The sequence below is a fragment of the Cavia porcellus genome, unplaced genomic scaffold, assembly GCF_034190915.1.
Source record: "Cavia porcellus strain 051 isolate PalLab524CR breed Dunkin Hartley unplaced genomic scaffold, mCavPor4.1 scaffold_10, whole genome shotgun sequence".
Taxonomy (NCBI): Eukaryota; Metazoa; Chordata; class Mammalia; order Rodentia; family Caviidae; genus Cavia; species Cavia porcellus.
The window spans coordinates 70,923,517-70,951,001 of NW_026947493.1; the positions used below are offsets into that span (position 1 = coordinate 70,923,517).

Consider the following 27,485-nt stretch of genomic DNA (forward strand, 5'->3'; position numbering starts at 1 on the left):
TCCTTTTATTTTTTTTTTCCTGGTCCACAGAGCAGGATTCCTGGTCTAGGGGGACCCCCAGGTTTCCCTGCCCACAGTTTGACCCCCTATCCCACTTTTGCTAAGTGCTAGTTCCTAAACTAACTAAAGACTCTGATTGTCAAATACTGTACCGATGGTAGCCAGGACCTCAGGGCCCTAGGCAGTTGCCACAAATTTTTGTTTTTCTTTTTGCTTTTTTGAGACAGGGTCTCATAGTTTAGCCTGGCCCTGAACTCACTTTGTGGCCTTGAACTCTAGGCGGTCCTCCTGCCTCAGCCTCCGGAGTGCTGGGATTACAAGTGTGCACCACCGCAACTGGTTGGTAATTCCCACAGTTGTCAGGCATTGCGATGAGAAGGAAGGGTAGTTTCTAGAAAACGGGGTGCTTTACTGACTGAATAACAGGGACTGGGATACAGGCTTCCGGCTCCTAATTCTGTGCTCTTCGACTGCACCAAGTCACAACCTCCTGATTCCATTTTCTTTTCTTTGGTACCAGGGAACAAACCCATGACCTTGCACTTGCCAGGCAAGCACTTGAGCCACTGAGCTAAATCTCCAGTCCTCCAGTGTCCTTTTTAAATGAGACATGGCCAAAATAAACCTCAGCAACAAGCTGCCACTCCCACACCTGACAGGTAAACAAAGTGGAGTTTTAGAGAAACGAAGTGAATGGCTCGGACAGGTCACAGCAGCTGAGCTTTCAGGCATGGCATTTGTCACCCTCCTCCCCACTGTGCCGCCCACGGGCCATTTGCACTTTCTCAGCCTCACATCCCCTCACATCCCCTCACATCCCCTGTCTTCCCTGCTCCCTCAGGGTGCTATAAGGAGGCAGGCACCAGGCTCATGCCCGGCCTGCACCTGTGGAGCTGCTGCTTGGTGAGGTCCTGGTGGCTGGCTTGACTCCAGCAGCCGGGGAAGAGAAGAGAGCCTTCCAGGATGCAGGGTGTCTCAGCTACTTCCTCTGTGGCTAAGACACAATACCCTATGCCTGGAAATGAAGGGTGGAGAAGCTTATTTTGGCTTGCAGTTTACAGAGCCTTCAGTCCATGTCCCATTGGCTCCAAGGAAGGGCGCCTGGTGGAGGAAAGCTGCTCACCGCATGGTGGGAAGCAGGGAGGGTCCTGGGAGGAGAAGGAATGGCGGGGGGCAGATGAAATCCCTCCAGCCTGTGACCCTCCTCCTCCCACCAGACCCTACCATCTAATCCCAAACCAGCTAGCTAGGGCCCCCTGTAATCCAGGCATCTGCCAGAAGCCGCACTGTTGAGTCAGGATGCTTTAGGGGAACATCCAGATACAAATCCTAATGCAAGGCATCCCACTGTCAAAAAGTGAAAATGGGATGGGGATTTAGCTCAGCGGTATAAACACCTGCCTTGCAAGTGTGTGGTCATGAGTTCGATCCCTGGTACTGATAAAAAAGGAAAAGACAAAAAAAAAAGTGAAAATGTAATTTGGAGGGGCACCTGCCTTGCGGTGTGAGCTGTGTCGGAAGGCACTGCGGCCACAGCTGTGTAAGTCAGACCCCAGGCCTGGGGAGGTGGTTGCACGTGCGCTGTGGGACACAGCCTTGCAAAAGCGAGACTCTGGAAACCACCTGAGCTTGGACCAGTGGGAAAGGACTGCATAAAATGAAGATAAAGCCGTCAAAAGAGGTAGACTAGATCCAACAGTGTCAGCCCAGTCTACCACATAGCTGATTCTTGTTATCTGAGGGGATTTTGTTCTGTAGCATCGCTGTGAACCCTGAGTCACGCAGTCCTGAACCCTGATCCTGTGTGAAAGTGGGCTTAGGTTCCTGTGAGCCTCTGCTCATGTGACATTGTGGTCAATGGATCAGTCTGTCACTCTGCTTTATACGTGTTTCAATTTAAAGACAATGTATTCAATATAAATCATATTCATTAATATTAATCTGCTAATACTCATTATATTCATTCATATTGAACTGATGGCTAACAAAGACATCACTTGTGCCAGAATGAAACTTGCACTTGCCAGGCGGGTGCTTGTGCTGGTGAGTAAATCCGTGGCCATGAAACTTATTTTAACACACATTTTCCCTAAGAGGCACCTTAGCGCCTTTTTGCACCTAGGAACCCTAGATAGCACTTCACCATTTCAAACAGCAAAATCACTCATTAAAAAAAAAGCACAAAAATGCAAAGAACATGACACTAAATAGACCATGGCAGGGACACTTGTTTACACTATGGAATATGAGAGTTTAATCAAGAAAACAGAGTGTTGGGCTTTAGCTGAGAACATGAACACCAGGTGACAAATTTTTCACCTCCCTGAGCATGTTCACAAGGGACTGTGACTGTGCCATCAGTACTGATTCGGGGTCACGAGGAAATTTGTGCAGGCAGATTGGCGAATATGAAATCTGCAAACAGCAGGGCTCTGTATGTCATCACGTCCTGATGCCTCTCAGCTTGGAGCACATCCCGTGGAATTCAGTGCATGGTTCAGAATAGATAGAATCTGATTAGAGTGGCGTGAAAACCCAAGCCCCAGCTCAGTGTATATGGGATGAACTGAAACACATCAAGTAAAACACCACGGTACTTCTCCTTTCCTATAAAATGGGTAAGAGGAACCCAGCCTCCCCCAGGCACTGGGCACGGTTCTAACTGTTTTATCTTCTTGGCTTCTTTCACTCTAGCCCTTCATGAGGTTGGTGCTATTTGTAGTCCCATTTTATATAAAGAGTTTTAAAAATTGCTCAGGGTTACAAAAAAAGATGTGTATCTCACTGTGTAGTAGAAATGAAAATGGGATTCAATCAGCAAACTTTCCTAATGTTGTTTCTCTACTAATGGGAGCTGAAACACAGCCATAAACTCAGAACAATAAATTCTAAAGTGTACCAAACAGTTTTACTCCATTACCTCATTTATTGCTCAGTGTATAATGACATGTACGTAAGATAAATTTCAACCATAGCTGAGTTTTTCTAAAGGCTGGACAAATGGGATTGTTCTTTATTTCAACTGCTGCCTGTATTTTAGCTTTGTAACATTATTTTTTGCATAGGGAGGTCCTTTCTGTTCGTGAGAACTCTTGAATAACTTGTTCTGTGTGCACTGATGCTTGTTAATTTTAAATAGGCTCAACTTGCATTACGTTGAGGGCAGTCATAAATTAAGAGGTGAAAACAAGAGCCTTATGGGCTTCAGATGGCTTATGCAACACTCTATGCCTCTGAAAGCTGAAGGGCTGTACTTCAGAAACAGAATGCAGAAATATTTTAAACTGAGCAATAAGAATTATGGCAATGTGGAACATATGAATGCATTGTTACTCCAAAATTTTTTTCTGTATGCTTTTGAATGCTTAGAAAATTCCATTAGTCTTGAAATTTATGATTCTAGGAAACTGTTGGTTCTTCAACACATCCTCCTTTAATCAGTAGCATTTCCTGCCACTCCACTGCTGCCTGCTGAAAATCCACACATTAACCAAAGAGCCTTCTGAGCTCCCTGCTACCAAGTGTTAGTACATTAAATTGGAAATTTCTGTCTTTGTAGGTTAAAAATAGTAAGATATCTGCAACTTCATGTAGGTAATTCAGCATAACAACTTCCCCACCTTTTGAGATAGGATCTCACTATGTAGTTCAGGTTGGCCTTGAACTCACTGTGTAGTCTGGATTGTATGGATCCTCCTGTCTCAGCCTCCTGAGTGCAGGGATTACAGGCGTGTGCCTCTGTGCCTGGCAACACCATTTCCCACTGCCCCTACATAGGGGCCATTTCCATGGCCCTCATATGTTGCTGATTCTATTTATCTGACCCTTTCTTGTCTGCAGTAGATCATAAATGCCCTTGAGGGTAGGGACTGCAGCTTGTCTGTGGGGTAGGGGCTGCATAAATGCTTGCTGGGAAGAGTGAGGTTCAGGAAGGCATCACGGCCCCCTTAACTTCCTGTGTCTTACCTTTCAGCTGCCCACATGTGCAGCATCCTGGAGCACAACTGTGCCCACTTCTGCATCAACACGCCCGGCTCGTACGAGTGCAGATGCAAACAAGGCTACATTCTCCACGCGGATCAGAAGACCTGCAGAAGTAAGTTTGCTTTGCTAACGCACTGCACGCTCTTCTTTTTACCTGGGCTTATCCTGCTTGTCTGCAGTCCATCGCCCAAGCTGCTCACCACCTCCCTGAGGCAAGGTTTTGTGTTGACTCCCCCAGCGCTCAGCCATCACTGGGCCTCTGCCAGAGCCTGGTACATCATTAGCCGTTGGTGGGGTGCGGCAGATTGGTGCAGGCAGCCACTTGGCGTGTGAGCTGGACCCACTCCCCCTCGGCCTCTGCAGCTGCAGCTGCTGAAGAGCCTCTTCATCCACCACCCTCATTAACTGCGCCCAGAGGACCTACTTTCCTATTTTATTCTCTTCTCTAAAGCGTGGGCTTGGGAGGATTTATTAACCTTAGCTTGGAATGGATTTTCAAGTTCTGTTTTAGGGATATGTTTGGTGAAGACACTTTATTTGCCTCCTAAATTAAGAAAACAAGAGTCAAATAGATATAAAGAGTTAGAATTCACATATTCCTTTTTTGGCCAAGCCCCCAAGAAGTAGCTGGTATTTGAGCTAGCAAATGTCAGGGGTATTCCCCGCCTTGATGGACTGAATCACCCATTCATTGAGTAGATAGTTGTACTTCTTTTTAAACTGTGAGTGCAGCCACTGTCCCCATGGGCAGACAGCCAGGCCACCAAGCAAGGTGTCAGGAAGCCAGGCCTGCACCGAGCATGCAGACCTCAGCTCATGTGGTGTGTGGCTCACGCAGTGCATAATTGTTATTGTACCACATGGCAAGCAATTAGGCGTGCATGAGAAGCAGTTTGTACAAATGGCTGTAATTAATGTTGTATTTATAGAGCTAAGCCACACTATCCATTTTTCTTCTCACTTCCCAGTTCCAGGGTTGAGCGGTTGGCTGGAGGCCCCCTGCTCCCCAGTTAGGGAGCTTCTGCTTGCCTCCCTCCAGCTCTGTGGCCCCGGAGTCCTCTGGACTCTGAGGGCCTGGGTCTCTCTCAGACCTCGGACCCAGATGCTGTGCAGCTGGTATCACCCTCAGGTCCCACTTGGAGTTCTGATGCTTGTTCGGGATCCATTGTAAAAATCACTCCTGCTAAATACTCATGGGTTTAATAGAAGTTGCTGAGGAACCCGGGAAGCCTGGGAAAGGCCATCTCGAATCACCTTACACACTGTGCGGTAGCCAACCTGAGTCTTAGCCACCCATCCTTTTCGGGGACACCCAGCCTCCCGCCATCTGGCCTGTCCCCCCCCGCCCTTCCCTTCTTAGCAGCGCAAGGAATTCCTTTCCTTGTCCTATCTCCAGATCTTGGCTGGGAGCTGGGCTGCTGCCAATGTGCATTTTCCACGGACTACGGCCAGAGGAATTCTCACACCAGCTAAGAACACAAAAGCTATCTCTCTGAATTCAGCAGCAGCCCCACCCCATCCCACGCAGGCCCTGATGTCCCTGGATGCAGAAGACCTTGAAGCCTGGGCTGTGAACTCAGGATTAGGGGAAGGCAGGCAGGCCCAGGAGCAGGAGGGGCCAGAGTCCAGGGTGCTGGCTCTCAAACTGCAGGACTCAGAACCAGTCAGGAACCGCTCCTGGGCTCACCTCAGGTACTGTGCCAACTGGTACGGCTTTGCAAAGAGCTGACCTACCTGGGCACACTCTGAGGTCAGTAGTCTCAGGGGAGGACCCAGGCTGGGGAGAAGGGAAGGAGCTGCACAGGGCATCCCAGCCGGCCAGCCACTGGCCAACAGGCAGCAGCTGAGCTACCTGGTCTCCAGCAGCAGAGCAGCTTAATACATGCGCAGCGCCCTCTCTGTCAGGGAAAGATTGCTAGTCACTCTTCTGCACTCCTGAAGTTAGAGCACTGAGGTCTCCTGGGAAGAGCAGGCCCTTGCTGTCTAGCGGTCACCACTTGGCTCCCCACATTGTCATCTACCAGATGTGGCCGTCTTACAGGAGCTGGTCACTTGAACTCCTTGACTCAGTTTCCTTGTCCATATATTGAGAAGGGCAGGAATAGATACTGTGTACCTCAGGGTCCTCGTGCCCAATGCCTGTCCCCAGTGCCACCAGCAAACCTCACAGGGGCCCAGAGAAGAATGAGACGGGGCTGTTTACGATGCGTGGACGGTCACCGCGGTGGGAGGCGCCCTCCTTCTTTCTATGTGCACTGATTGATTGATTTACCTTTTGGCCCCGCCTGAGGCTGAGAATAGATGATACACCAGTCGCAGGGGAAGCTTGGGAAAGGAAGAAGGCAGCTGTGCTGCTTGTTTTGCAGCTTCCACTCCTGCCTGGAGGTGAATGAAATAAACACCAGTCACCCCAGGTCATTAAAGCCACCAGTCCTGCAGCCATGCTCCACTTTGCAGGCGCTGGGCAGACCTAACCTGAGCCATTTCCCGAGTTAGGGTGTATCAGGAGCTCCTCTGGGTGCTTGGTGTCTGTGGTCTCGTTTCACTCTCAAAATGCATCTGCAAAGTAGCTTTATCGGTCCTGTTGTACACAAAGGGAAAACGAGGAACAGAAATTTAGTCCAGCACCCAAATCCTGTGCTGTCCTACCTCTGAGCCTGTGCTCGATCCTATCCCATGATCCCTGAGGGCCCCCAGATGGTACCTGCAACCAGGGACCTTCTCTGAGCCCAGGACAGACAGGCCCACAGTCCGCAGGTCCTGGGGAGACCAGAACTAATTCACCACGACCCACACACAACTAGCTGTTGATTCCCCGGGCCCACTGCCGGCAGCTGTCCTTGCACAAAATGATTGTGAGAAGGAAACCCCTTGGGCAGTTGGCTTCAAACACACGCACCCTACACGTGTGTACCACCCTGTCTCCATGACTTTCTATTCGCTTATGCCTGTGTGGAGAGTGGAGGCAGACACAGCTGATTGACAGATTCTTTGAACAGTGATGGACTTTGTCCCTCTCTGACAGTGCCCTAGAATTCTGTCCCCTACCCACATTCCAGAGAGGCAGTGGCCCTTTAAAACCAGGTCATTGCAAAGGACCTGGACCCTATATCCAGATGGCCTGGATGAACGGGTGAGCTAGCATCCTGCTCTCCATCATTTCCACCTTTGGCCTATTTCTGCCATCTGAAGCTGGTCACCAAAGTTCTTTTTTTTTTGGCACCAGGGATCAAACTCATGACCTTGTGCTTGCCAAGCAGGCACTTGTGCTGATGAGCTAAAATCCCCAAGCCCCAAAGTTTATTTCCTAATCCAAATAAAAAGGGGAAGTCTTTCAGTTACTGAAAACTCTTATTCCACCCCGCTCATCCTCATTAATCTTCCTTTTATCAGGAAAAGTATAAGCCCAGTTTTAGATGCCCTGGCTTTGGGTCTCTTCCCTTCTAGCTAACACCCAAAAGAGTGCCTTTCTAGCTGGGTGTGGTGACACATGCCTGTAATCCCAGCACTCGAGAGGCTGAAGCAAGAGGATTGTTGCAAGTTTGAGGCCAGCCTGGGCTACAAAGTGAGCTCAAGTCCAGCCTGAACTGAACAGTGAGGCCCTGACTCAAAAAGACAAAAAGACAAAAAAAAAAAAAAAAAAAAAAAGAAGAAGAAGAAGAAAAGAAAAGAAAAAAAGAGTGCTTTTCTGTTAAAGGAAGTGCATTAAAAAAATCTTACTTTCCAAGATCAGTACTTTAGATCAAGAGCATTAAAGAATCTTACCTTCTGGAATTTTCTCATGGGCAGCTTGGAAGTACAGTACTAGGAGTCAATCGTGTGGATTCTTTCTGCCTTTCAAAAATCTTCCCTATCCAGTACCATTTAATAAGACAAATGCAAAAGCACTAGTGTAACCTTAAGACAGTAGTTTACACCTTTCCTTTTTTCTCACTTAAAAAAAGATGGGAAAAAGAAAACTTCATGAATGTACCTTTTTTTTTTTTTTAATAGTATGGAGGAGTGAGCCCAGGCTTTAGCACTGAGCTGCAGACCCAAATCTTTCTTTTTTATATTTTGAGGTGGAATCTTGCTAAGTCGTCCAGGCTGAGCTCAAGTAGAGGGGTGTGCTGTTGGAACGTGCCCCTTCTTCACGTGTCCACTTTACTTTTTCTTTATACCCCTGTTAGTAAGGAATTTACCCTCCTTTTGGAACATTTAATTTATCTGGAAGGTGTGTAAACGCAATATTTATAAAGCTTCATTTGGCAGAAAATGTAAATCTTTCTTGTACATATTTCTTTTTCAGTCTCTCTCTTTTTTCTGTCTCAATAACCATATCAAATTTTACTGCTGTTGTGCTTTGGAAATGTTCCTGGAAGTGTTTTAAGCTACAGAAGCTACAGAAGTTATTTAATAGCTTTTATGTTAATTTAAACAAGGAGCATGACCCAAAACACAGTCATGTTATTAGAGATAGGAAGGAAAACCATCAACGACAACCTTCATGAATTTACATACAAAAATTCTTCACAAAAATCTTATTGTTGTAGAATCCAAAAGTATTGTTTGTAAAAAGAATAATACATTAAATGTATATAAACCAAAGTTGGTTTATCTCATGAATTCAAGGTTGGCTTAATATTCACAAATCAATGTCATTCACCACACTAACAAACTAAAAGAACAAGTAAAAAAATCATCTCAATACAAACAAGTAATAGATTATATCTAATCATTCATGGAAAAACAAATCAAAATAGGGATAAAAAGGAAATGCCTCAATCCAGTAAACAGCATCTATAGAAAAATCTGCAATTAACATACTCACAGGTGGGTGATAGAGAAGGGAGTTGGAAGGCACACACATTAGAAAGGAAATTGTTTTTATTAGATTTTGTGATTGTAAAAAAAAGCTGAATCATTTAAAAAGTTATTAACACTGATAAAATAAATTTAACAAGGTTGCCAGATAAAAAGTCAATACACAGAATAAGTTTATTGTATTTCTTTATGTTGCTAATGAAAATAAGAAATTGGTATTTTTAAAAATACCATTTACAATAGCATAAAACATGTAAATTAGGAATGAATTTTAAAAGACCTGTATGATCTATACACCGAAGAGTAAAAAGACTTTTGCGATACACTATAAAAGACCTAAATAAATGGAGGATACACTGTATTGTGGATTTTAAAGGAATTCACAGCTGGATGGCTGGTCCTCAGCGGCTGGGTGAATGTCACGCATGTGATTTAGTTCTCCTCGCCAATGGAGAATGAACCACCGACACGTGGAGTGGCCTGGGTACGACCCAGAGTGACTGCTGAATGAAAAAAAGCCAGACAGAGAGAATACCCGCCTGTAATTATTGATATCAAATTTTAGAAAAATGGCACCCTTCCCTCATGCCAGCGAGCAGCTCTGCGGTCATCTGGGGGTGGGGGGCAGAGGAGCGGTCAGTCACAGAGCTGCACGGGGCCCTGGGGCGGCTGTGTTTTTGTCTGGATTGTGGTGGTGATATACTGATGTATCTGGGTTACTGCATTGCACACGATACCTGGGAGCAGCTTATTGGATGCCGATGACACCTCAATACAGCATATAAATGAGAGCTAACGGTGCTCAGAGGAAACACTGCAAGAGAAGGGATGGCAGGCGGCGCTTGCCCATCTGGAGTAGCTTGCAGAGGGCATCCGTGGGCCGCGTGAGAGCTGGGACAAGGTGGCGCGGCTGAATTTTCAAGCCAGGTTCCTGCAGTGCCTTTTGGTCAGGGGAGCTGGACACAGATGTGCACAGCCATAGTTTACCGCATGGGGCTGGCGATACCTATGCCCTGGATTAGGAGCCAGCTGGGTCAAAGACACCAGTATCCATTTCTTCATTCTTGTGAATTCTCCTCCGTGGGCTGGGGACTCTGTTGGGACACTTCTCAACATTTGAGACCTAGAAACAGATTCTGGGTTCCCCTGTGATCTACATGTGAAGAGCCCCACCCCGCCCCCTGCCTTTAAGATGGGGTCTTCGAAGTAGTTTAGGCTGGTCTCGAACTCACTTTGTGGCCCAGGATGACCTAGAATTTGTGATCCCCCTGCCTCGTCCTCTCAAGAACTAGGATTACAGGGTGAGCCACCACTCTTGGCTTCTGTTTACACTTATGATTGGTTCCTTCAGTTCAGTATATGCTTCTGCAGAAACATACGCAGTTAATTTAGAGACCGCAGCAACATTCGCAGCTCCAGGGAGAAAAGAATAGAAAATGGGTCCGGGGCAGTAGAGGAAACCCGGATTTAGGGGCAAAGTACTGAGTCCGAGGAGGCCACTCATGTGGCTGGAGGCAGCCCAGGCAGAAGACTAGAGGTCCTGGGAAAGCTGGGCTGGCCATAGTTTTTGGTGATCACTGGCTGATGGAAAAAGGGTGTGGAAAGCGAAGGTCAGGGTCTGAGCGCTGGGGCAGCGCCCTCCAAGAGCGTGGTGCGAGCCTGAAAGAGCCAGGGAGCCACACGTGTGCACGCACAGAGCAGCAGCCTCCCTGCAGAGGCTGCAGAAGTCGGCAGTGATCCTGCAGCTGCGGAGCACATGTGCAGTCAGTCGGCTCAGTGGTCAGTGAGCTGCATTCTCCTGACCCTGACCTCAGGGCTTGCTCAGCCTCCAAGGGCACAAGTTTACAAGAGAAGGAGTCGGGTGAGGGGAGCCCCATGGGAGAACAAATGACTAAACATGAGTAGGGAAATGCAGGTTATGAAAAAAATAGACCCACAGGGGAACGGGAGCTTGAACTTTATACAGCTTCTCTTCAGCTTTGGTATTTTTCACCGGCATCTAGACAAGTGGCTCCAGAAGTGTCACTTTGCAGGGAATTTGTTAGAAATGCAAGTTCCCAGTCTGGAGTGGTTGTGCATGCCTGTTACCCCAGCATGCTGGGAAGTTGAGGCAGGAAGATCACAATTACAGTGCAGCCCAGTCTAGGTAATTTAGCAAGACCCTGTCTCTAAATAAATAAATAAATAAATAAATAAATAAATAAAAAAAAAGCACCTGCCATGTGTGGGCTAGAGACACCAAATCAGGACCTCTGGGGCAGGGCTGAGGAGCCTGCATCTTCAAAGCCCCAGAGGACGCTGTGTCCAATGCGGTTTAAAGAGCATGGACCCAGATGGCTTAAACCAGCTCCTTCCCCGGGCAGCCCCTTCAGGAAGGGTTTGTGTGGAGAATGTGATGGTGTGACGGCCTTGGAACTGAAGTGCTCTACGTTGCTTATCTTGAGCAATCTCATGCAGTTTTGCTTATATTTCAAGTCTTGTTTTGGGAATTCCCTTCCGCTTCCTCCTTTTCCTGTCTCCAGAAAAAACCAATCAGTTACCGAGTAGGAGAATTGCTTCAGAAAGAACTAAACACAGAGAAGGGAGCAGGTCCAGCTGGCATTCGCCCGAGGACAGGTTTGTTTTCTCTGTGACACTGGGTTTGTTTCCGTTCTTTTCAGAGAAGTACAGAGCAGATGACTCACATTCACTGGGAGTCTTTAAATCCAAACTGCAGCTCTCAAAATAGGATTCTGGCTTTCAGACCCTGTGAATGGAAGGCAGTGGTCCCCCGAATGCTGGCCTGGAGTTGGCGTGTGTTTGTGGACCCCCAGTTCTTCAGTGAGCTTTGGGTTGGTGGGGGCAGAGACCCCACCTGAGTGAAATCACAGCCCTGGTAACACGTCTCTCTTATTTCTTGCTGTGATCAACAGTGCTGGTTTCTACATCCTGGGTTAGATAACAGCAGAAGCTATAAAATGACTGTCTTGTTAAAGGTGTTTATTTGCTTTAACTCCAGAGGAGAAATTAAACCAGTACTGGTGTCCATAGCACGCAGTGTGGCTTGTCTAAAATTCTGAAAAGTCCATAGAAACTCTGATTCAGCCTTGAATGATGTCAGCCTGGTAGCTGCAGTCTCTGGGCAGCTGCAGTCTCTGCCCGAGCGCCCCTCTGCCCGTGGAACCAGGCGAACGTTTCCCAAATTAACTGGACCAAGACCCAGTGCGGGGTCTGGAGATGACTAACGAGGAAAGGTGAGGAATCTGGGGTGCATGTGAGCCTCCAGGGATATTCCAGGGCGGCAGGGGTGGGGGGTTGGAGGCACAGGTTTGGGACTCTCAGCAAGCAAATCCTTACTAACTGATTTCACCTGGCAAGACTGAGCTACCACAGTCATCATCTCATAAAATTCTCCAGGAACGGAGAGAATGAAGCAATCGAATGAATACTGCTGACTGGTGCTGCGTGCTAACGTTACCCTCTGGCAAGGCATAGCTTGAATTTGGCCAGGTTTTTTGTTACAAGCTTCAGACTTGCCTATTTTGCTATATTGGGCCAACTCAGCAAAACAAACTTAGTCAAAGGTGCTTTAAAAATTTTTTTTTAAAATCCAGCTAGGCAAGATTTTTTGTAATCCCAGCTCTTAGGAAGCTGAGGCAGAAGGATCACAAGTTAGAAATCTTTGCCTGGCTGCAAAGTGAGTTCAAGGTTAGTCTGGACTACACAGAGGGGCCCTGTCTCAAAAAGCAATAGCAACAAAAATTTTTATTAGATTAAAATCTCCATGTTTGCAGTTTTCAAAGGTATCTAGTGAAGTGAAACCATCTTTATTAGAATCATGCTGTGGGCAAAATTCAGCTGAGTTCACTCCTCCCTCATGCTCCCTGAATGTTTCACCTCCCTGACCCTGACCCAAGGCTGAAGATGCTTCTCGGTCTCCACCCCTGGATTTAGGAGAGGCGAAAGGGCCTGATTTTTGTTCAGTGGCTGCTATGCCAGAGATGTTTGCTCACCTCTATGGTCTTCATATCTTAATCACTGGATCTCTCTATGGAAATGGAATCTCTGAAGGCCCCTTAGCTGAAGTCAAACAGAGTTCGCCCCACCGGGGCTGCGCCTGGCTCCAAAGTCCGTATTCTTTTTACTGCCTGCCTCTCCCTGTTCTTCTCTAACAGTGACCCTCTCATGCCTGGTCCAAACCACCTCCTCAGGTCCTGCACACTCAGTGTGACCGCCTTCTGGCTGGTTTGGACGGAAGCCTTTCTGTCAGCCCTGCAGACTGCCCTGGAGATCAGGAGATTACAGGATACGCTGTAAATGTTCTGTGTTTATCTTGTTTATCGTTGATCCCTGTCGGTGGTGCGCTGGTCAATGTGCAGCGGTCAGCTCTCCAGGAAGAAGAAGAAGCTCTGCTCGCAGGGTTTGCCCATTTCTGTGATGTGAACACTCCCACCACGGCCATTCCATGCTGCCAGCTCGGCTTTGCTGAATGCGGAGTGGGTGGGAGGCGGGTCATCTGTTCATGGGAACCGTGAGGGCTGGCTCCAGCACACTGGAGATTACGGCTTATCTTATTCCCCATCACTCTGAAGAGATTCATGAATGAACAAATGGGTTAATTACCTCAATCATGGACAGAGATTCATGTGACCCCATACAGGGGCACCATGCGGCATATTTGGGCTAGAGTGCAAAACGAGACAAATACTGATGAGGACGTGGCTGCCTTCATGTGGTGGGGGAAATAGACATGAAATAATCAGTTGGAAAGTAGCATTAAATTATAATTGAGATAAGCACTACATAAAGAGACTATGAAGAAGCACTTGATCCTTTGTGCTTGCCTGTGATCCACCACAGGCAAGAGTGTCCTGACAAAGTATTCCTTAAACTGAATCCTACAGGGTATGTAAGAATTAGGTGAAAAGATTGAAAGGCAGGGGCATGAATATTATATGTAGAAGAAATGGCATGTGCAAATGTCCTGGGGAAGAAAACATTTTAAATAACAGGGAAAAAGTGTTAATAGAACAGAGAAAACAAGAGGAGGGATGAAGTAAGACTGGAGAAGTGATGGATGTACCATATATCACTCTGGCTGATAACACCAGAAGTTTGGAACTTTATCCTAGAGCAGTAGAAAATCACTACAAGTTTTACTCTGGCTTCAGGGAAGACAAGCTTGGAGGTGGTATTATTCAGCATTCTTATTGGTGATACAAAATACCTAATACTTGCAACTTGAGGAAGAAGAGGTTTAATTTGGTTCATGGTTTCAGAGGGTCCAGTCTGTGGTCATTTGGCTCCAGGGCAGAAAGATCATGGCAGAAAGCTGTGGTAAAACAAGACTGCTCAGTTCACTGTGGCCAGGAATCAGAGGACTGGGGAAGACAGCCAGGGAGAAAGGGACCAGGGACGAGTTACAGACCCCGAGGCCACACCTCTTTGACCACCCAGATCCACCCAGAAATGTGCGTCAGTGGTCACTGAAGTTCTTAAGTCAGTCAAGCTGACAGTCCAGCTCCACCGCCACAGGGTGGTCTGACCCAGAGATGCTGATGGCTCTGGTTGGCAGGAGCGATGAAGCCTGAGAGCCGACAGGACCTGAAGGGTGCAGGACAAGGAGAACACCTGTGGCTTGCAAGTTTCCCTTGCCGTCTTCCACCCCAGTCAATAAGTTAGCTGCTCAAAATATTTACCTTTGCTACAGGAAGAGTAAAGACTATTTCAGGCTCTTCACCAGTGGTCCTGTTTCTGCTCAGGAACATTCATTCATGGAGGCAGTGCTCCAGGCTGGCCCGGAAGGAGACTGTCCAGGCAAAACAACCGCATCTGCCTAACAGCTATTACAGAGTCCCAGGAGCAGCACTAAGCCTGTGATTGACGGCCCCCTGTGACCAAGTCCTTCCAGTACTAAGGGACCGTGTGCAAGTGCTGGACGGCGCTGTGTCTGCAGCTCCAGGAGCCTGCATCCCAGTGAGCTCGGGATTAAGCGAGCTGTGGTGGGGTGGAAAGGAGGAGGAGGAGGAGGAGCTAGAAGCCGCCCCGGGGTACCAGGAGCTCTAAAGACAAGGTCTGCCATCCTTCAGCTGGTTTATCACCTTCCGTGAAATCCTTCCAGGCTATGAGAGAAAGTGCAGTGTTTCAAGAGCAGAAGGATTCATCCAAAAAAAACATCTGTGCTTGTTTCAAATGAAGCAGACGCTGCCAGGAAAACAACACTGTTTTTTGTCAGGGCCCCGTCTGTATTTATTCTTTTGTCCCTGTTTAATTAGATTAATCCTTCAATGGTTTCCCTTGGGTGGGTACAGGTCACTCGTGGCCATAAATCCTCAGCATTCTAAAAACAGTACGAGAGGGCGGTCTGCCTGGGGCCAGCTGGCCGGGGCACCCTCTGGCCCATTCCTCTGGGAGCGTGAGCCGGGTCCTTGCTAGCCCAGCACGCTTGCACGCTTGCACACTTGCGTGCATCTGCACTTCTCTCAGTTGCTGGGAGAGGAACCTACACTCACGCTAAGATCCGTTTGGAAGCAGAAATGGGACCTAGGGGTCTCAGGTCAACAAGGGGAGGCCAGCCGGTCTGGCGTTGTGGGGTGGGGTGCCTGGGAATCGGGACTTTGAAATGGTCCCCAGCCCCTCGCAGACAGCGGAGGCCAGGTGCCGCTGTGTCCGCACAGGGACCCTGCAGTTACTCCTCAGGTGGGCACGGCGTCCCGGCCCGCCCCGAAAGGGGCATTTCATTGTCTCTTGCTCTGCCTACTTCTTTGGGGGTGAGAGGGTGGCAGGGGGTATTGCTTCAAGTTCAGGGTTCATTCGGTTTATTTTTGATTTTGCTACTGGAGATTAAACCCAGGGCCTTTTGTACCGAGCTAAATTCCGAGCCCTTTTTATAATTTTAAAATTTTGAGATGGGGTCTCAATAAGTCTCCCAGACCAGGCTCCAGTGTGCGATCCTCCTTGTGCTTGGGCCTCTCAGAACCAGAACTACAAGGCCGTGGTGCGCATTTTACTTAATCCTAGTTTCTGCTTGCTACTTTTGTAATGTGTTGAGGATTAGGAAAGCAAACCATTGCAGGAGAATGAGAGACTCCAGTGTTTCCCCTCCTTGGTCACCCCGGAGGGGCCGGGCCAGGCTCAGAAACCCCTGCATCTCCCCCAGAGCACGGCAGGGGCTGCAGCCGGGCCAGGCCTTCAGCCTTTGTGCAGGGCCGCTGCCCACCCATCCGCCGAGTCTAGAAAGCGTGAAGGCTGCGCTGAAGTGAACACTGTAGTGCTGCCAGCAGGGCAGAGGGCAGGCGCGCTGGCAGCCGCTGGGCAACCCGAGAACTCCGCACAGCGCCGAGCCCTGGAAGCAGAGGGGAATTTTCCCATCGCTCCGCAGGCAAAGTGAAGCTACTCAGCCTGCAGTTGAGGAACTCATGGCTGCCACGGATCGAAGCCATGGTCCCCACTGAGCTATGCTGAAGGTTCTTTGAGGTCCCAGGCTGAGACCCTGTCAGCTTTACCCTTCCCGGCGCAGCGCTGGTGGAGACACAACCCTCCCTTTTCAGGGTTTTCCCGGCTTGTTCCTCGCTGTGTGCGGGTGGCCCTCAGCCATCCTGAGTCGGGGTCTTTCCCGTCTGCCCTGCTAATTCCCCTGGGATCCCGCTGTGGCGCTCAGCACCAGCTTGCCCTGAGTCCCCTTCTTGTGCAACGTTCTGTACGTGCTTCACGGCCCGGAACACCCTGCTCCTCCCCCGGGTATCCAACATTTCCCCTAACGTGTTCCAAACTCTGGCTCCTGGCAGTCAGGCGCTCCGATTCTGAACTCCCACAGGATTGTCAGCATCAGTCTTAGGGATCCATCACACTGCAGCTGGTATTTGTTGCTTGTGGTAGCCACATTAGCGTTCAGTTCCTCAAACAGGACTAACTTGATCCACCACAGGACATTTGCACCTCAGCTGATTTTGCAACCAGCATTCCCCTTCTAAGACTGCCAAGCTCCATTTCTATTAGGATACTAACTGCATGGCTGTTTGGGGACATGGTAGGCACTGAACACATGTTTACTGCATACGTGAGTGAATATCCTAGGGATCAGAACGCTGGCCTAGCCTTGTAACTCCTGGCGAGTTTGGTCATTCCTTGATTATTTCCTGTAATTTTGCACCAGCTGGTTTTCTTCCATCTGAATCCATTGGAAACTAACATTGAAAATCCAAGTTGCAGTTCCCAAATGGAAATCTAAGAAAAAGGCTACGAGGAAGGAGCAAAGGAATTTGAGTCTACAAATTTTAATGTACCTTATTGATTTGGGGGTAAAAATCCTTCTGTCAGGATTTTTGCAGAATCTTTATTTGTGGAATCTTAGACCCAACCATTTTTAAATGTGATGAGGTAGATCTTATTTTTAAAAATGATTTAATGTATGTAGTAGAGACATTGAACCAAACCAGCTTTTCTCTTCTGATAAATTTGATACCTTTATTTATGTGAAAGTGCAATAAACTGTAAAACCCATTGAGGTAGGAGGTGGTCTGCAGTGTCCCCACTGGAGTCCGGAGCCAGTCAAGCTGACCCGCTAGCCAAGATTTCCCCACACTTCTAACAATGGGAGGTTTTAACCAGGGCAGTGCTCGGTACTGTGCTCAATCAACCTCTTTACTGCTCGGGCTTTGCTACAGTTGTAGCCAGCTGTTTCCTGGCACCCAAGCCGTCTCCTTGCTGGGAAACAGCACCGTGCTGTCTGCCGGGTAGAGACTGAGGCAGGGGTGTGCTCTAACCCTTTGCCCTCTGACTCCCACTTTGTGGGTGGTCGAAGCAGGCCTGGGTGTGTGTTCCTGCACTGCATGTGATTATAAGCAGGGCTCAGCACTCTGTGCCCATACAATAAACCTTTGACCAAAATGAGACCACAGTAGCCGTGCATCCCTGTTCACCTGGAGACGTCTTACCTCTCCCTACTCTGTTTTGTTACTGGGATGGATGAATGAGCACAAAGGTTTTCGAAGATCTTCTTTAGATAAGTGGATAAGAAATGTAGATGAGAGTTTGACAGTTGGCGGCTGCTCGTAGACTTACTGTGTTTTCAGTGGAGTAGAAATTCCTTGCACTGCGCCCTCCTGCATGTGGCAACCCCATCCGTAGAATGTCAGAGGCTGTGCTGAATCGGCTTGTCGTACATCACTGAGACTGTGATTATGGAGCATGCTGGGTGCCCAGAGGACAGGAGCAGAGCTCGATGTGAACCAGTCCAAACAGCTTCTGAGCACCTTTCACTGTCATAGGAAATGACAAAGTGGTATCATTTAAACTTACTTAATGCACTTCCTAGAGGCGAAAAATAATTTCAACTTTAAAAACTATGTTTTTCTGGGTGTGGTGGCACACAGCTGTAATTCCAACTTTTAGGAGGCTGGGGCAGGAGGATCACCACAAGTTTGAGGCCAACCTGGGCTCCATAATGAATTCAAGGGCAGCCTGAACTGCTTGGTGAGCCCCTGCCTCAAAATAATAAACAAACAAACACTATGACACAGAAATGCACCAAAATGTTAACAATGGTTGGCTCTGGGGGGTAGGATTACAGAAGCATTTCCTTTGACTTTCTGTTTTTTTGGAGACAGTGTCTCATGTAATTCAGGCTGGCCTTAAACTCGCTATGTAACCAAGGCTGGCCTTGGATTTGCAGCAATCCTCCTGCCTCACCCCCTCGTGCTGGAATTACAGGCATGTACTGCCATGCCCGACTTTCCTTGGATATATTTTTATTTTCTGCTCTGATTACTTACTAGCACCTGTAGTATTTTTAAAAAGTTACTTTCAGGGAAGCGATGGGAGTTGTTCATCCCCCTCGCCCTGGGCTTCTCCTCCCTCCTCAGCTGTGTTCTCATGGTGCAACTTTGCCTCAGTCCAGGACCTGTGTGCCCTGGAGGACCACGCCTGTGAGCAGCTCTGTGTCAACGTGCCCGGCTCCTTCGTCTGCCAGTGCTACAGCGGCTACTCGCTGGCCGAGGACGGGAAGAGATGTGTGGGTGAGTGTCCTCCTGAGGCTTCTGGGGAAGCAGGCCAAGTGGGGGAGGCGGGCGGGGAGACTCCACACGGACCGCCCAGGCTCCTCTTCTTTGACAAAAGGCTCCGTTCCTTGGTCTAATTAGGCGGAGTTTGAAATCCGAAGACTTCATTTGTGGCTGAGGTCAGCATGTGTTCACTTGGCTCCTCAGCAAATGGTCTGTTTCCGATAATCTTATGTGAATACAGTCATCTGTCACTGCAGCGCCTGGAAAGGACCAGGTGGGTTTTGTTCACATAAGATGACCTGATTTAAATACAGCCCGTGGGTTAATAGGAAACATATTTGGCGGTGGACAGGGGAGCTGGGTGGCTCCTCAAAGACATCAACACCTTCCTCCTGCCTAATGGACCTTCTGGTCACTGAACAGCCCAAATGACCATCCCGTGTGGGAGCTCAGCTGTCTGCATCAAGACAGTGCAGTCAGAGGGAACTGTGGCCTCAGCCCACACCAAGCCCAGGGTCTCTGCCCAAGGCAAGGCCTGGCCACGCTGGCGTGAACTTGGGGACTCCGAGCTGAGCTCAGAAGAGAGTGGCAGAGGCAGGGTGGCATCTGATTGATCAGTGCTGCCTTGAAATTCTCCTCGGCACCTGCAGAACAAGCATCAGGACCGGAGCCCTGATTTTTCTCCTCCCTGCCCTGCTGCGTCCCAGCGCCCAACTGTACCACGCTTTGCTTCCCAGTGTGAGCCTGCTTGCTTGTTACCCGTTTCTGTTTGCACGTAGAATTTACATGTGCCAGCACACCTTGAGTCTCAGCAAGGGACAGGAAAGAAAACAACACAAGGAAAGGTGAGGCCTGCTGTTTGTGGGTGAGAGACAGTGTGGTTTTTCATACCAGTGAGACTCCTGGCCAGACACCTGCAGATGGACTCGGTCTCCTTTGCCTTAGAGTTGTCTTTTGCTCGTTTATTGGGTTTTTGGGAGGATTGTCTTCATCTGCTGCTGGTGACCACGACAGAGAAGCAGACTCTAGGCATAGCACTGTTTGCCACAAACACTAGCAATGTGTGTGTCAACATCGATTCTTACTATGTTTGCTTCACGCCTTCTTTACGGAGGTGACATCCTTTCACTGATGAACTGCAACAGACGAGAAAGTCACTGTTGATAGTTTGTCGTGTCTCCTCCCCCACGAACTACCTACTTTGAAACTTCTTGCTCACGGAGCACCGCTCGGCCGGAAGGATGCTTTTGAGTCACGTGTAGGACGTGGATCAGTGACCGAGGTGCTGAGTAGAGCAGATCAGACCCAGAAGGTTCAGTCTGAGAGACTTAAAATACGGATAGTTTAAAGAGCACAATGAGAGAGATAGTGGGACAGCGGGCGGCAGACTCTGTGGGGCTGGGAAGGCGTCTAGAGCAGCAGGACACGGGGTGGGAGTAAAAGTGACCCCGATGCGACAGTGTGCAGCATGCTCCGGTTCCCGCTCCCGTTCCACCCGTTCCGGAGTCAGAGTGAAGAAAGACATTACAGCGGGGGAAACTAAAACAGGCCATGATACGTATCTAGCATGTAATTATCGTGTACTGTACACATAATTTAAAAATCAGCAAACAGGGGAAAAAGCCTTTTTGCTGATGCTTAAGAACCTGAAGTCTGCTTTGCTTTAGCGCCTCCTGAACCCCATGCTGGTTGCCGGGTGCTGTTGGGGCCATGGTGAGGGAAGCCTGTGCTGGTCCCCAGAAGCCAGGCGAGCAGGCCCGGTCAGTGGGTGAAGGAGGGAATGAGGGATCCAGGGTCTGAGGCCCCTGGGGAAGAGGAGGGGCAGGCGCTGAGCCTGGGCCTTGGGAACCGGAGCATGGTGGGGAGCTAGTTCTCCTCGTGCTGGCAGATGATCACCTAATTATCCCGGGTAGTAAGGATAATTAGGCGTGTCTGTGCGTCTGCTGTCACTTCTGGGATTTGACGTCTATTATAAAGTGAAAGTGTGCACTGGCCAGTGCTGCATTGCCATGGAGCTGGCGGCTGTGTTTGTTAGAGGTGACCTTTCTCGTGCTGCTGCTCATTAGTGTGGGAGAAGGTCTGGCTGTCCTGGGAGGGGCCTGAGCCGAAGAGGGGGAGGATGGGAGAAACCGGGTCTCCCTTTGGACCCTGCACCATCGTCTTCACACCACTGTGCTGGCCCGCAGCCCCCCAAGCAGTGGATCTGGAGAAGCTGCCTGAGATGATGATGAGCACATCTTGGGGGCCAGTGGCCTCAGTGGTGGGCTCTCAGAAGGTCGCTGAGGCTCCATCGGGGTGAGAGACATGGAGGCCACAGAGGTTGGAGAAGACAAAGCAAAGAAAAGCAGGAAGACCAGGGCCAGGAGGGAAGGGCGGCAGGTGGACAGGTGTCCAGGCCTAGGCGGACGTCAGGCAGAGTGACCGTGTGGAGGTGGCAGTGCTCTCGGGCACAAGGCTGAGGCTGGCCTGGAGGGCGAGGCCTGCTCCTGGGGCTGCTAGGCCAGGGAGAGATGGTCCCAGTGTCACTACACAGACACAGCTACATAGGCAACCTAAGGCGGGGCATCAGTGTACAGGAAATCATCAAAGATGAAGACTAGAGGCTTAGCAGGGAGATTTAGAGGACCGCAGAGGTCAGTAAGGACCCCTGAACCCCCTCCATCAGCACTCTGGGGCTCGTGTGTAGCTCAGTGTGAAGGCCCTACCAACACAGAGCCTCTCGGGCTGGGGATTTAGATCAGTGGTGTAAGTGTCCACCTGGCAAGTGCAAAGTTGCAAGTTTAATCCCCAGTATCAAAAAACCCCAGAACTAAGTCACTAGGTTACCCAGGCTGGGCTCAAACTTCCAACCCGCCTGCCTCAGCCTCCCAGAGAGCCAGGATTACAGATGTGTGTTTCTGCACCCAACTCAGAGCCTCCTTTTAAGTTAATCACCTCTTGTATGACCCTCGTCTCCAAAGACAGTCACATTCTGAGGTATTAGGGGATAAGGCCTCAACATATGAATTTATGGGGGCTCAATCTGCCCATAACATTCCTCTAGTGCTCTCAAAATTCATAAGACACCTTCCCTGAGCTTTAAAACCCTGCACATGGAAGTCAAGTCATGAGAAGGAAGGGGGACCGAGTCTGTATGTACCTAAGTGTCTAACACGTACCCTGCGCGTAAACTGGCTCTACTGTTTCTCCCATGGTGCTTTTAGGTTTTCTTACTGTATCACCAACAAATGTTAAAATCCAAATGATCCTCTTTAAAATATCCTGTTTCAGCAGAGTGATCCCTGCTGAAAGCCTTGAGATGTGAGCAGATTATAAATCAGAAATGACCGTTCAGATGGTCACTACACTGCACTTGAACATCGCTTACCCAGGAATGCAGCCAGGCGACCTCCCACAGGCAGCAGAGACTGACCTCCGACCCCAGCACCCTAGCACCTGTGATCTGGGGACCAGTGGATGCCAAGGAATGACCATGTTCTTTCCACTTGGACAGGAACGTGGAAATTTCAGGCGGAAACGACTGAGAAAGGATTTGTTGATGTAGCTGAGGACTCAGAACAACAGAGGCTTTCTGGAGTTGCACATAAAGGTCTCCCCTATACATCTGTCCCCTAACCTTGGCTTCCTCTCTCTTTCTATTTTTCCTGGCACTGGAGATTGAACCCAGGGACTTTACACTGAGCTGCAGCCAGAGTCCATCTATTTATCTAGTTTAAAATGTTGACACACGATCCTGCTAAGCCACTGTTTGCCCAGGCTAGGCTTGAACTTGTGAACTTGAGATCCTCCAGCCCCAGCCTCCCGGAGTGCTGGGGTTGTAAGCATGGGCCACCATCTCCAGCCCTTTGTCTTCCTTTTTACAAGTACAGTTTTATAGCCAAGGAAGTTGTGCAACGAATCCAAAACATTTGGCCAAGGATGTCAGAGTTGGATGCTCTAGAACTTGGCCTCGAAAGACATAAAGCCCCATGGACTCGGAAATGAGTTTCTTCATGTCCAGCTGCTGCACTGATGAACTCATCGGTGGTTCCTGTGACCTGGCAGTGAATCAGTGGTGGCTCTCACATCAAGGTGGGCTTTGGGCACCTCCTGGTTATCAGACCCAGCACTATCTGAACGAAGGTGGGCCTGCGGCTGGCAGATTAATGGGAACCATAACTCAAAGAGGAGAATCCTTTAAAATCCTTTAAAAAAAAGTGCATATCCCAACCTACCTTAACTATTTTTGTTTAAAACATATAAATTACATTTAATAACAACTCGTTTTAAGAATATACTCAAAAAATACTAAGATTAATTTGAATAAAAATATTTTAAAATCTTGATTGCATAAATTATACCAATAATACGTTGTTTATGATTTTCAGTTTGCGTTTTTTTTTAGAACTGGAACAAGGGTTTGAAGACTTTGGTAGAATAAAGACCAAATGCTTGTAAATATTCATGAAAATGACCTGATCTTTTCCACCTGTTTCATCCAAGCCTTGTCCTATGGCAGTTTTGGTTGGGAAACTGCCTCAAGTCTTTTCAAAACTATGAGTTTAATTTATATTTTTTAAAAAGTCAGTTTCTCACAGTGGATATATTTATTGGCTATTATTATATTTAATTATAACATGTACAGATGGTACATATGGGGTCACGGGAAAGACTCTGCCTTTTGAATGGAGACTTAGACTGGAGCATGCGTGGAATCCCCTCGCGTTCCTGAGCTCTGAACCCAGAGTTTCCACCCAGCTGACCTGGGTGGGGCCTGACATGTTTCGGAATGATGTTTGCTAAGCACTTTCAGAGCCAGTGCTATCTACGCCTTGCCTTGGGCAAGGCAGCAGCCTCCAGGGTCTGTAGGCACAGACGTCCCCATGGCACTGAGCACATGGCCAGCTGTGAGTGGCACAGGGTCCAGCCACCCTGACCATCCAGTATCAGATCATCTCAGAAGAAAGTGTTGATGGATCTAGAGTTGGCTGAATAAAGATTGAGGAAAGGGCTGCTTCTTTGTTCAGTTGGTTTTCTTTTTTAATACTGGAGTCCATATTGGTGACTATAATCTGGAAGAATAGAATTCTGGGAAAAGGTGAGTTTGGAGCATGTGGCTTAGATAGGAGGAGTCTTAAACAAACAGTGGGCCCCTGTACTTATAGAGGGTTTGTCCCTGCGAAAGACAGAAGCTGTTGGGCTCAAAGATTACACCTTTTGGTCTGAGAGAGAAGCTCCAGTGAAGTCCAGCTTGCATTTCTGTCTTTTTGGAATAGTGACCGCTCACCACCGTAGCACCATCAATATGCTACGAGTTAGAAACTAGATCAGCAGCTCCTCCCTCGGAGGGGGCACTGAAACGTGGGTGACAGAGACTGCGCTGGCTGACTGACTGTGGAAGCCGTAGCCGGGATTGGGAAGCTTCCAAGATGGTGGCCAGGCCCAGTGGGAAGAGGCTGAAAGTGGGCTTGCCAACAGCTAACTCAGCCCACGCGAGTCACGGCATGGCCACCTCCTGTGACACAGCTGGGGTGCGTGCCAGAGCGTGGTGCTCCTTAATCTCAGTGTCTCCGACATGACCATTAATTTGTTTAACAACCCACTGAGTCTCAGGAGCTGGGAAATTAACTTCTAGGAGGCTTTGGTGCTACTAGATATTTATATGATGACTCAACCCAGCATCTGCCTGATGTCCCATGACATCAGACCCTGAGGTAATGTCATTTTGTTCCTCCCATAATGACAAATATTAGGTACTATTAGGACTGTTTAGAGAGGTGAAGTCACAAAAATAGTATTTTAGGCAGAAATTTAATGAGGCCTAGCAGCAAAAGAGAAAGCGCGACACAGCCAATTACCCTTTAAAAGTCTTTAGCGTTTTCTTTGCCTGTTAGCTACTGTGTGAAATGTGTCGTCTTCTCCACTGCATAATTTTGCTTTTTAAAAAAATCCTAGCTGTGTATTAATTTGTCCTTGCTCTTCTTTACAAATGTTTGACATTAATAGGTTGCAGAGAGAAACATTTTTTTAAAGGAATAAAGTTTGCACACGATTCCACCACCTTAACACAACACGCTTTCTTATTTCTAATTCCCTGGTTCGGTCTTAGGAAAGGACATAATCTTTGTGAATGTTCAATTTGAGGATCAACTTTTTCTCACCAGATTTATCTTCCTGTGTACAGTTCAGTCATCATAATTATAATGGTCGGTTTCTCTTAGATGAGAAATGCAAATTATAAATAATTTATAGAGCAGAATAAAAGCCAGGTGACGGGAAGCAGGGCGGTAGCTCTTTTGCAGATGGGAAGGAATCAAGCCCTAGCTAGACAGGCGGAGAAATACGGGCTGGGACGCGGGTGTTCACACGCACGCAGCCCCAGAGGCAGCTTGAACACCTGCTTTTCTGTTGCTTCGCCTCTAATCTGTAGGCAGCCTGCCACCCTCTTTCCGTGCCTGCCTGGTGATTCCGTTTCCTGGGGCTACTGTGACCAAGCACCGCACACTGCAGCACTGTCACATGGCACAGGCGGCTGTGGGTCCGAGCTGCCTCTGCAGTGTAGAGGGGATGCCTTCCTGGCCTCTTCTTAGTGCCCGGAGGTGTCCGCTGTCCTCCATGTGGCCTCGGTGTCATGGCAGTCACCCTGTGCCCTCCCCCTTGGAAGGCCTGGCCAGGAACCAAGTCTGAAGGTGACTCCCTCAGTAAAGACCCTGTTTCCACCTGAGGCCGCAGCTGCCAGGGCTTAGGACTTTGCTACACGTTTTGGGAGACACAATTCACCTGTGAGCTGGGGACACCTCCCCGCTCTCCTGGGTGTGAGCCCAGGCGCAGCTTCCCCACTGCTCTCTGCTGTCCTTTGTCCTCAGATCCTCTCTTCAGAACCCTCCAGTGACCCAGCGCGCTAAGGATAGAAGCTGAAGTCCTCGCTGTCGCCCACAGCTCCCTGCCTCTCCCACAGCCTGCCTGCCGGTCCTGAGCACAGGCAGTGTTCCCACCACCTGCCCTTCACGCTTGTCATTGCTTTTGCCCGGAATGCCCTCTCCCGGGTTGCCATGCTGTTTTTATCCTGTATCTTTGTAATGTAACTTGAAATCTGGGTTTGTGATACTTCTAGCTTTGCTGTGCTTGCCCAGGATTGTTTGGCTAGCTATTCTGGGTGTCTTCTGGTTCCATATGGATCTTAGGATTCTTTTTTCTAGTTCTGTGAGGAATGCTGTTGGTGTTTTAAAGGGGATTGTGTTAAATCTCTCATCAGTTGTGTGTGAAGCATGGTCGTTTTGACAATATTGATTCTCCCTTTCCAGAAACAAGAGCTGTTGACTTATTTTCTGATGTCCTCTTCCATCTCTTTTTTCAGAGAACTGTAGATTTTGTAGTAGAGGTCTTTCACCTCCTTGGCTAGGTTAACTCCTAAATGTTTAATTTTTCTTGATGCTGTTGTGAATGGTATTGGCTTCCTTACCTCTTGGTGGGTTCGTTATGGATGTACAGGAACGCTATGAATTTTTGGGTATTGATTTTGTGTCCTGCTACTATGCCAAATTTGGTTATGAATTCTGGAAGTCTTTGGTGGAAGTTTTTGGGTCTTTCATCTAGACGATCATGTCATCTGCAAATAACAATAATCTGACTTTTTCCCTTCCTATACACGCCTCTTTTATTTCTCTTCCTTACCTGATTGCTTTGGCTAATGTTTCAAGGACTATGTTAACAGCAGTGGTGCTAATGCCGTCCCTGTTCTGTTCCTGATTTTGGAGGGAAAGATTTCAGCGTCTCCCCACTTAACACAATGTTAACCTGAGTTTCTAACTGAACTCTGACTATGTTCTTTTCTGCAGCTGTGGACTATTGCGGCTCAGAAGATCACGGATGTGAACACATGTGTGTGAATGCCGATGGCTCGTACTTGTGCAAGTGCCGTGAAGGATTTGCTCTTAACCCAGATAAAAAAACATGCACAAGTAAGTCTCACACACGCACGCACACATTTGCACTGTTGCCATGGGAGCTGTGGCTGTGGCAATCTCCCAGGCATAGATCAGTGCAGCGTTATGTCCTGGAGGTCTGCTCCCTCCTGGCCGGAGTCCTCCTCTGCCAGGCCTTTCTATGCGGTCTAAGGCTGTAGCTCCTCCCTCCACATCACCAGTTGAGGTGTCTGATGAAGGTACCTTTTGAAGGAAACTGCACTTGGGCACCCCTCTGAGCACGCCAATAGCCAGACCACCTCCCTCAGCCCGGCACGCCCGTCGGTAGTAGCAGAGCTTAGGGGAATATTTTCAGCAGGGCCCTGTGGCTTGTGGGCTCCAGCTCTGACTCCACAAAGCACCAGGAAATTGCTGAGCCAGAGAGAACTCGTGGTTTCTTTGCAGTGGGGTAGGGCCGGGGGATGGCCTTTTGCAGAGAACTGCTCAGTGTTTGACCGGCTGTTTCATTCTGTTTGACTTAGTTCCCCCTAGTCAGAACATACGATCTACAAAGTAGAGGTGATTGCTAGCTTTATAAAGGATTCTAACAGTGTTCTTTAAATATGGAGTACGCGGTACCCTCAGGGGTGCTGGATTTTCCGGCTCTGTGAGGTCACTTGAGAAAAGCTTGTTTCCCAGTTGTCAAGACCCAGAGTTTTTAAAGGGTGAAGTTTAATTGAAAGATAAAATGAAAACCGGGCCGGGGTTAGCTCAGTGGCATAAGCGCCTGCCAGCAGGTCGTGAGTTCAATCCCCGGTACCAAAAAAAAGATAAA

The 27,485-nt window shown here is 48.5% G+C and overlaps 1 protein-coding gene across 5 annotated transcripts in view; it reads left to right on the forward strand.

Moving 5' to 3' along the window:
- The window catches only part of Matn2 (matrilin 2), a 118,062-nt gene that overhangs the window by 48,636 nt on the left and 41,941 nt on the right, over window positions 1-27,485 (forward strand). For all 5 annotated transcript variants that reach the window (XM_063257606.1, XM_063257603.1, XM_063257604.1 and 2 more), the window contains exons 4-6: window positions 3,974-4,096; window positions 18,660-18,782; window positions 26,585-26,707. In XM_063257606.1, coding sequence (XP_063113676.1) covers window positions 3,974-4,096; window positions 18,660-18,782; window positions 26,585-26,707 — 369 coding nt within the window. The remainder of the gene's footprint in view (window positions 1-3,973; window positions 4,097-18,659; window positions 18,783-26,584; window positions 26,708-27,485) is intronic.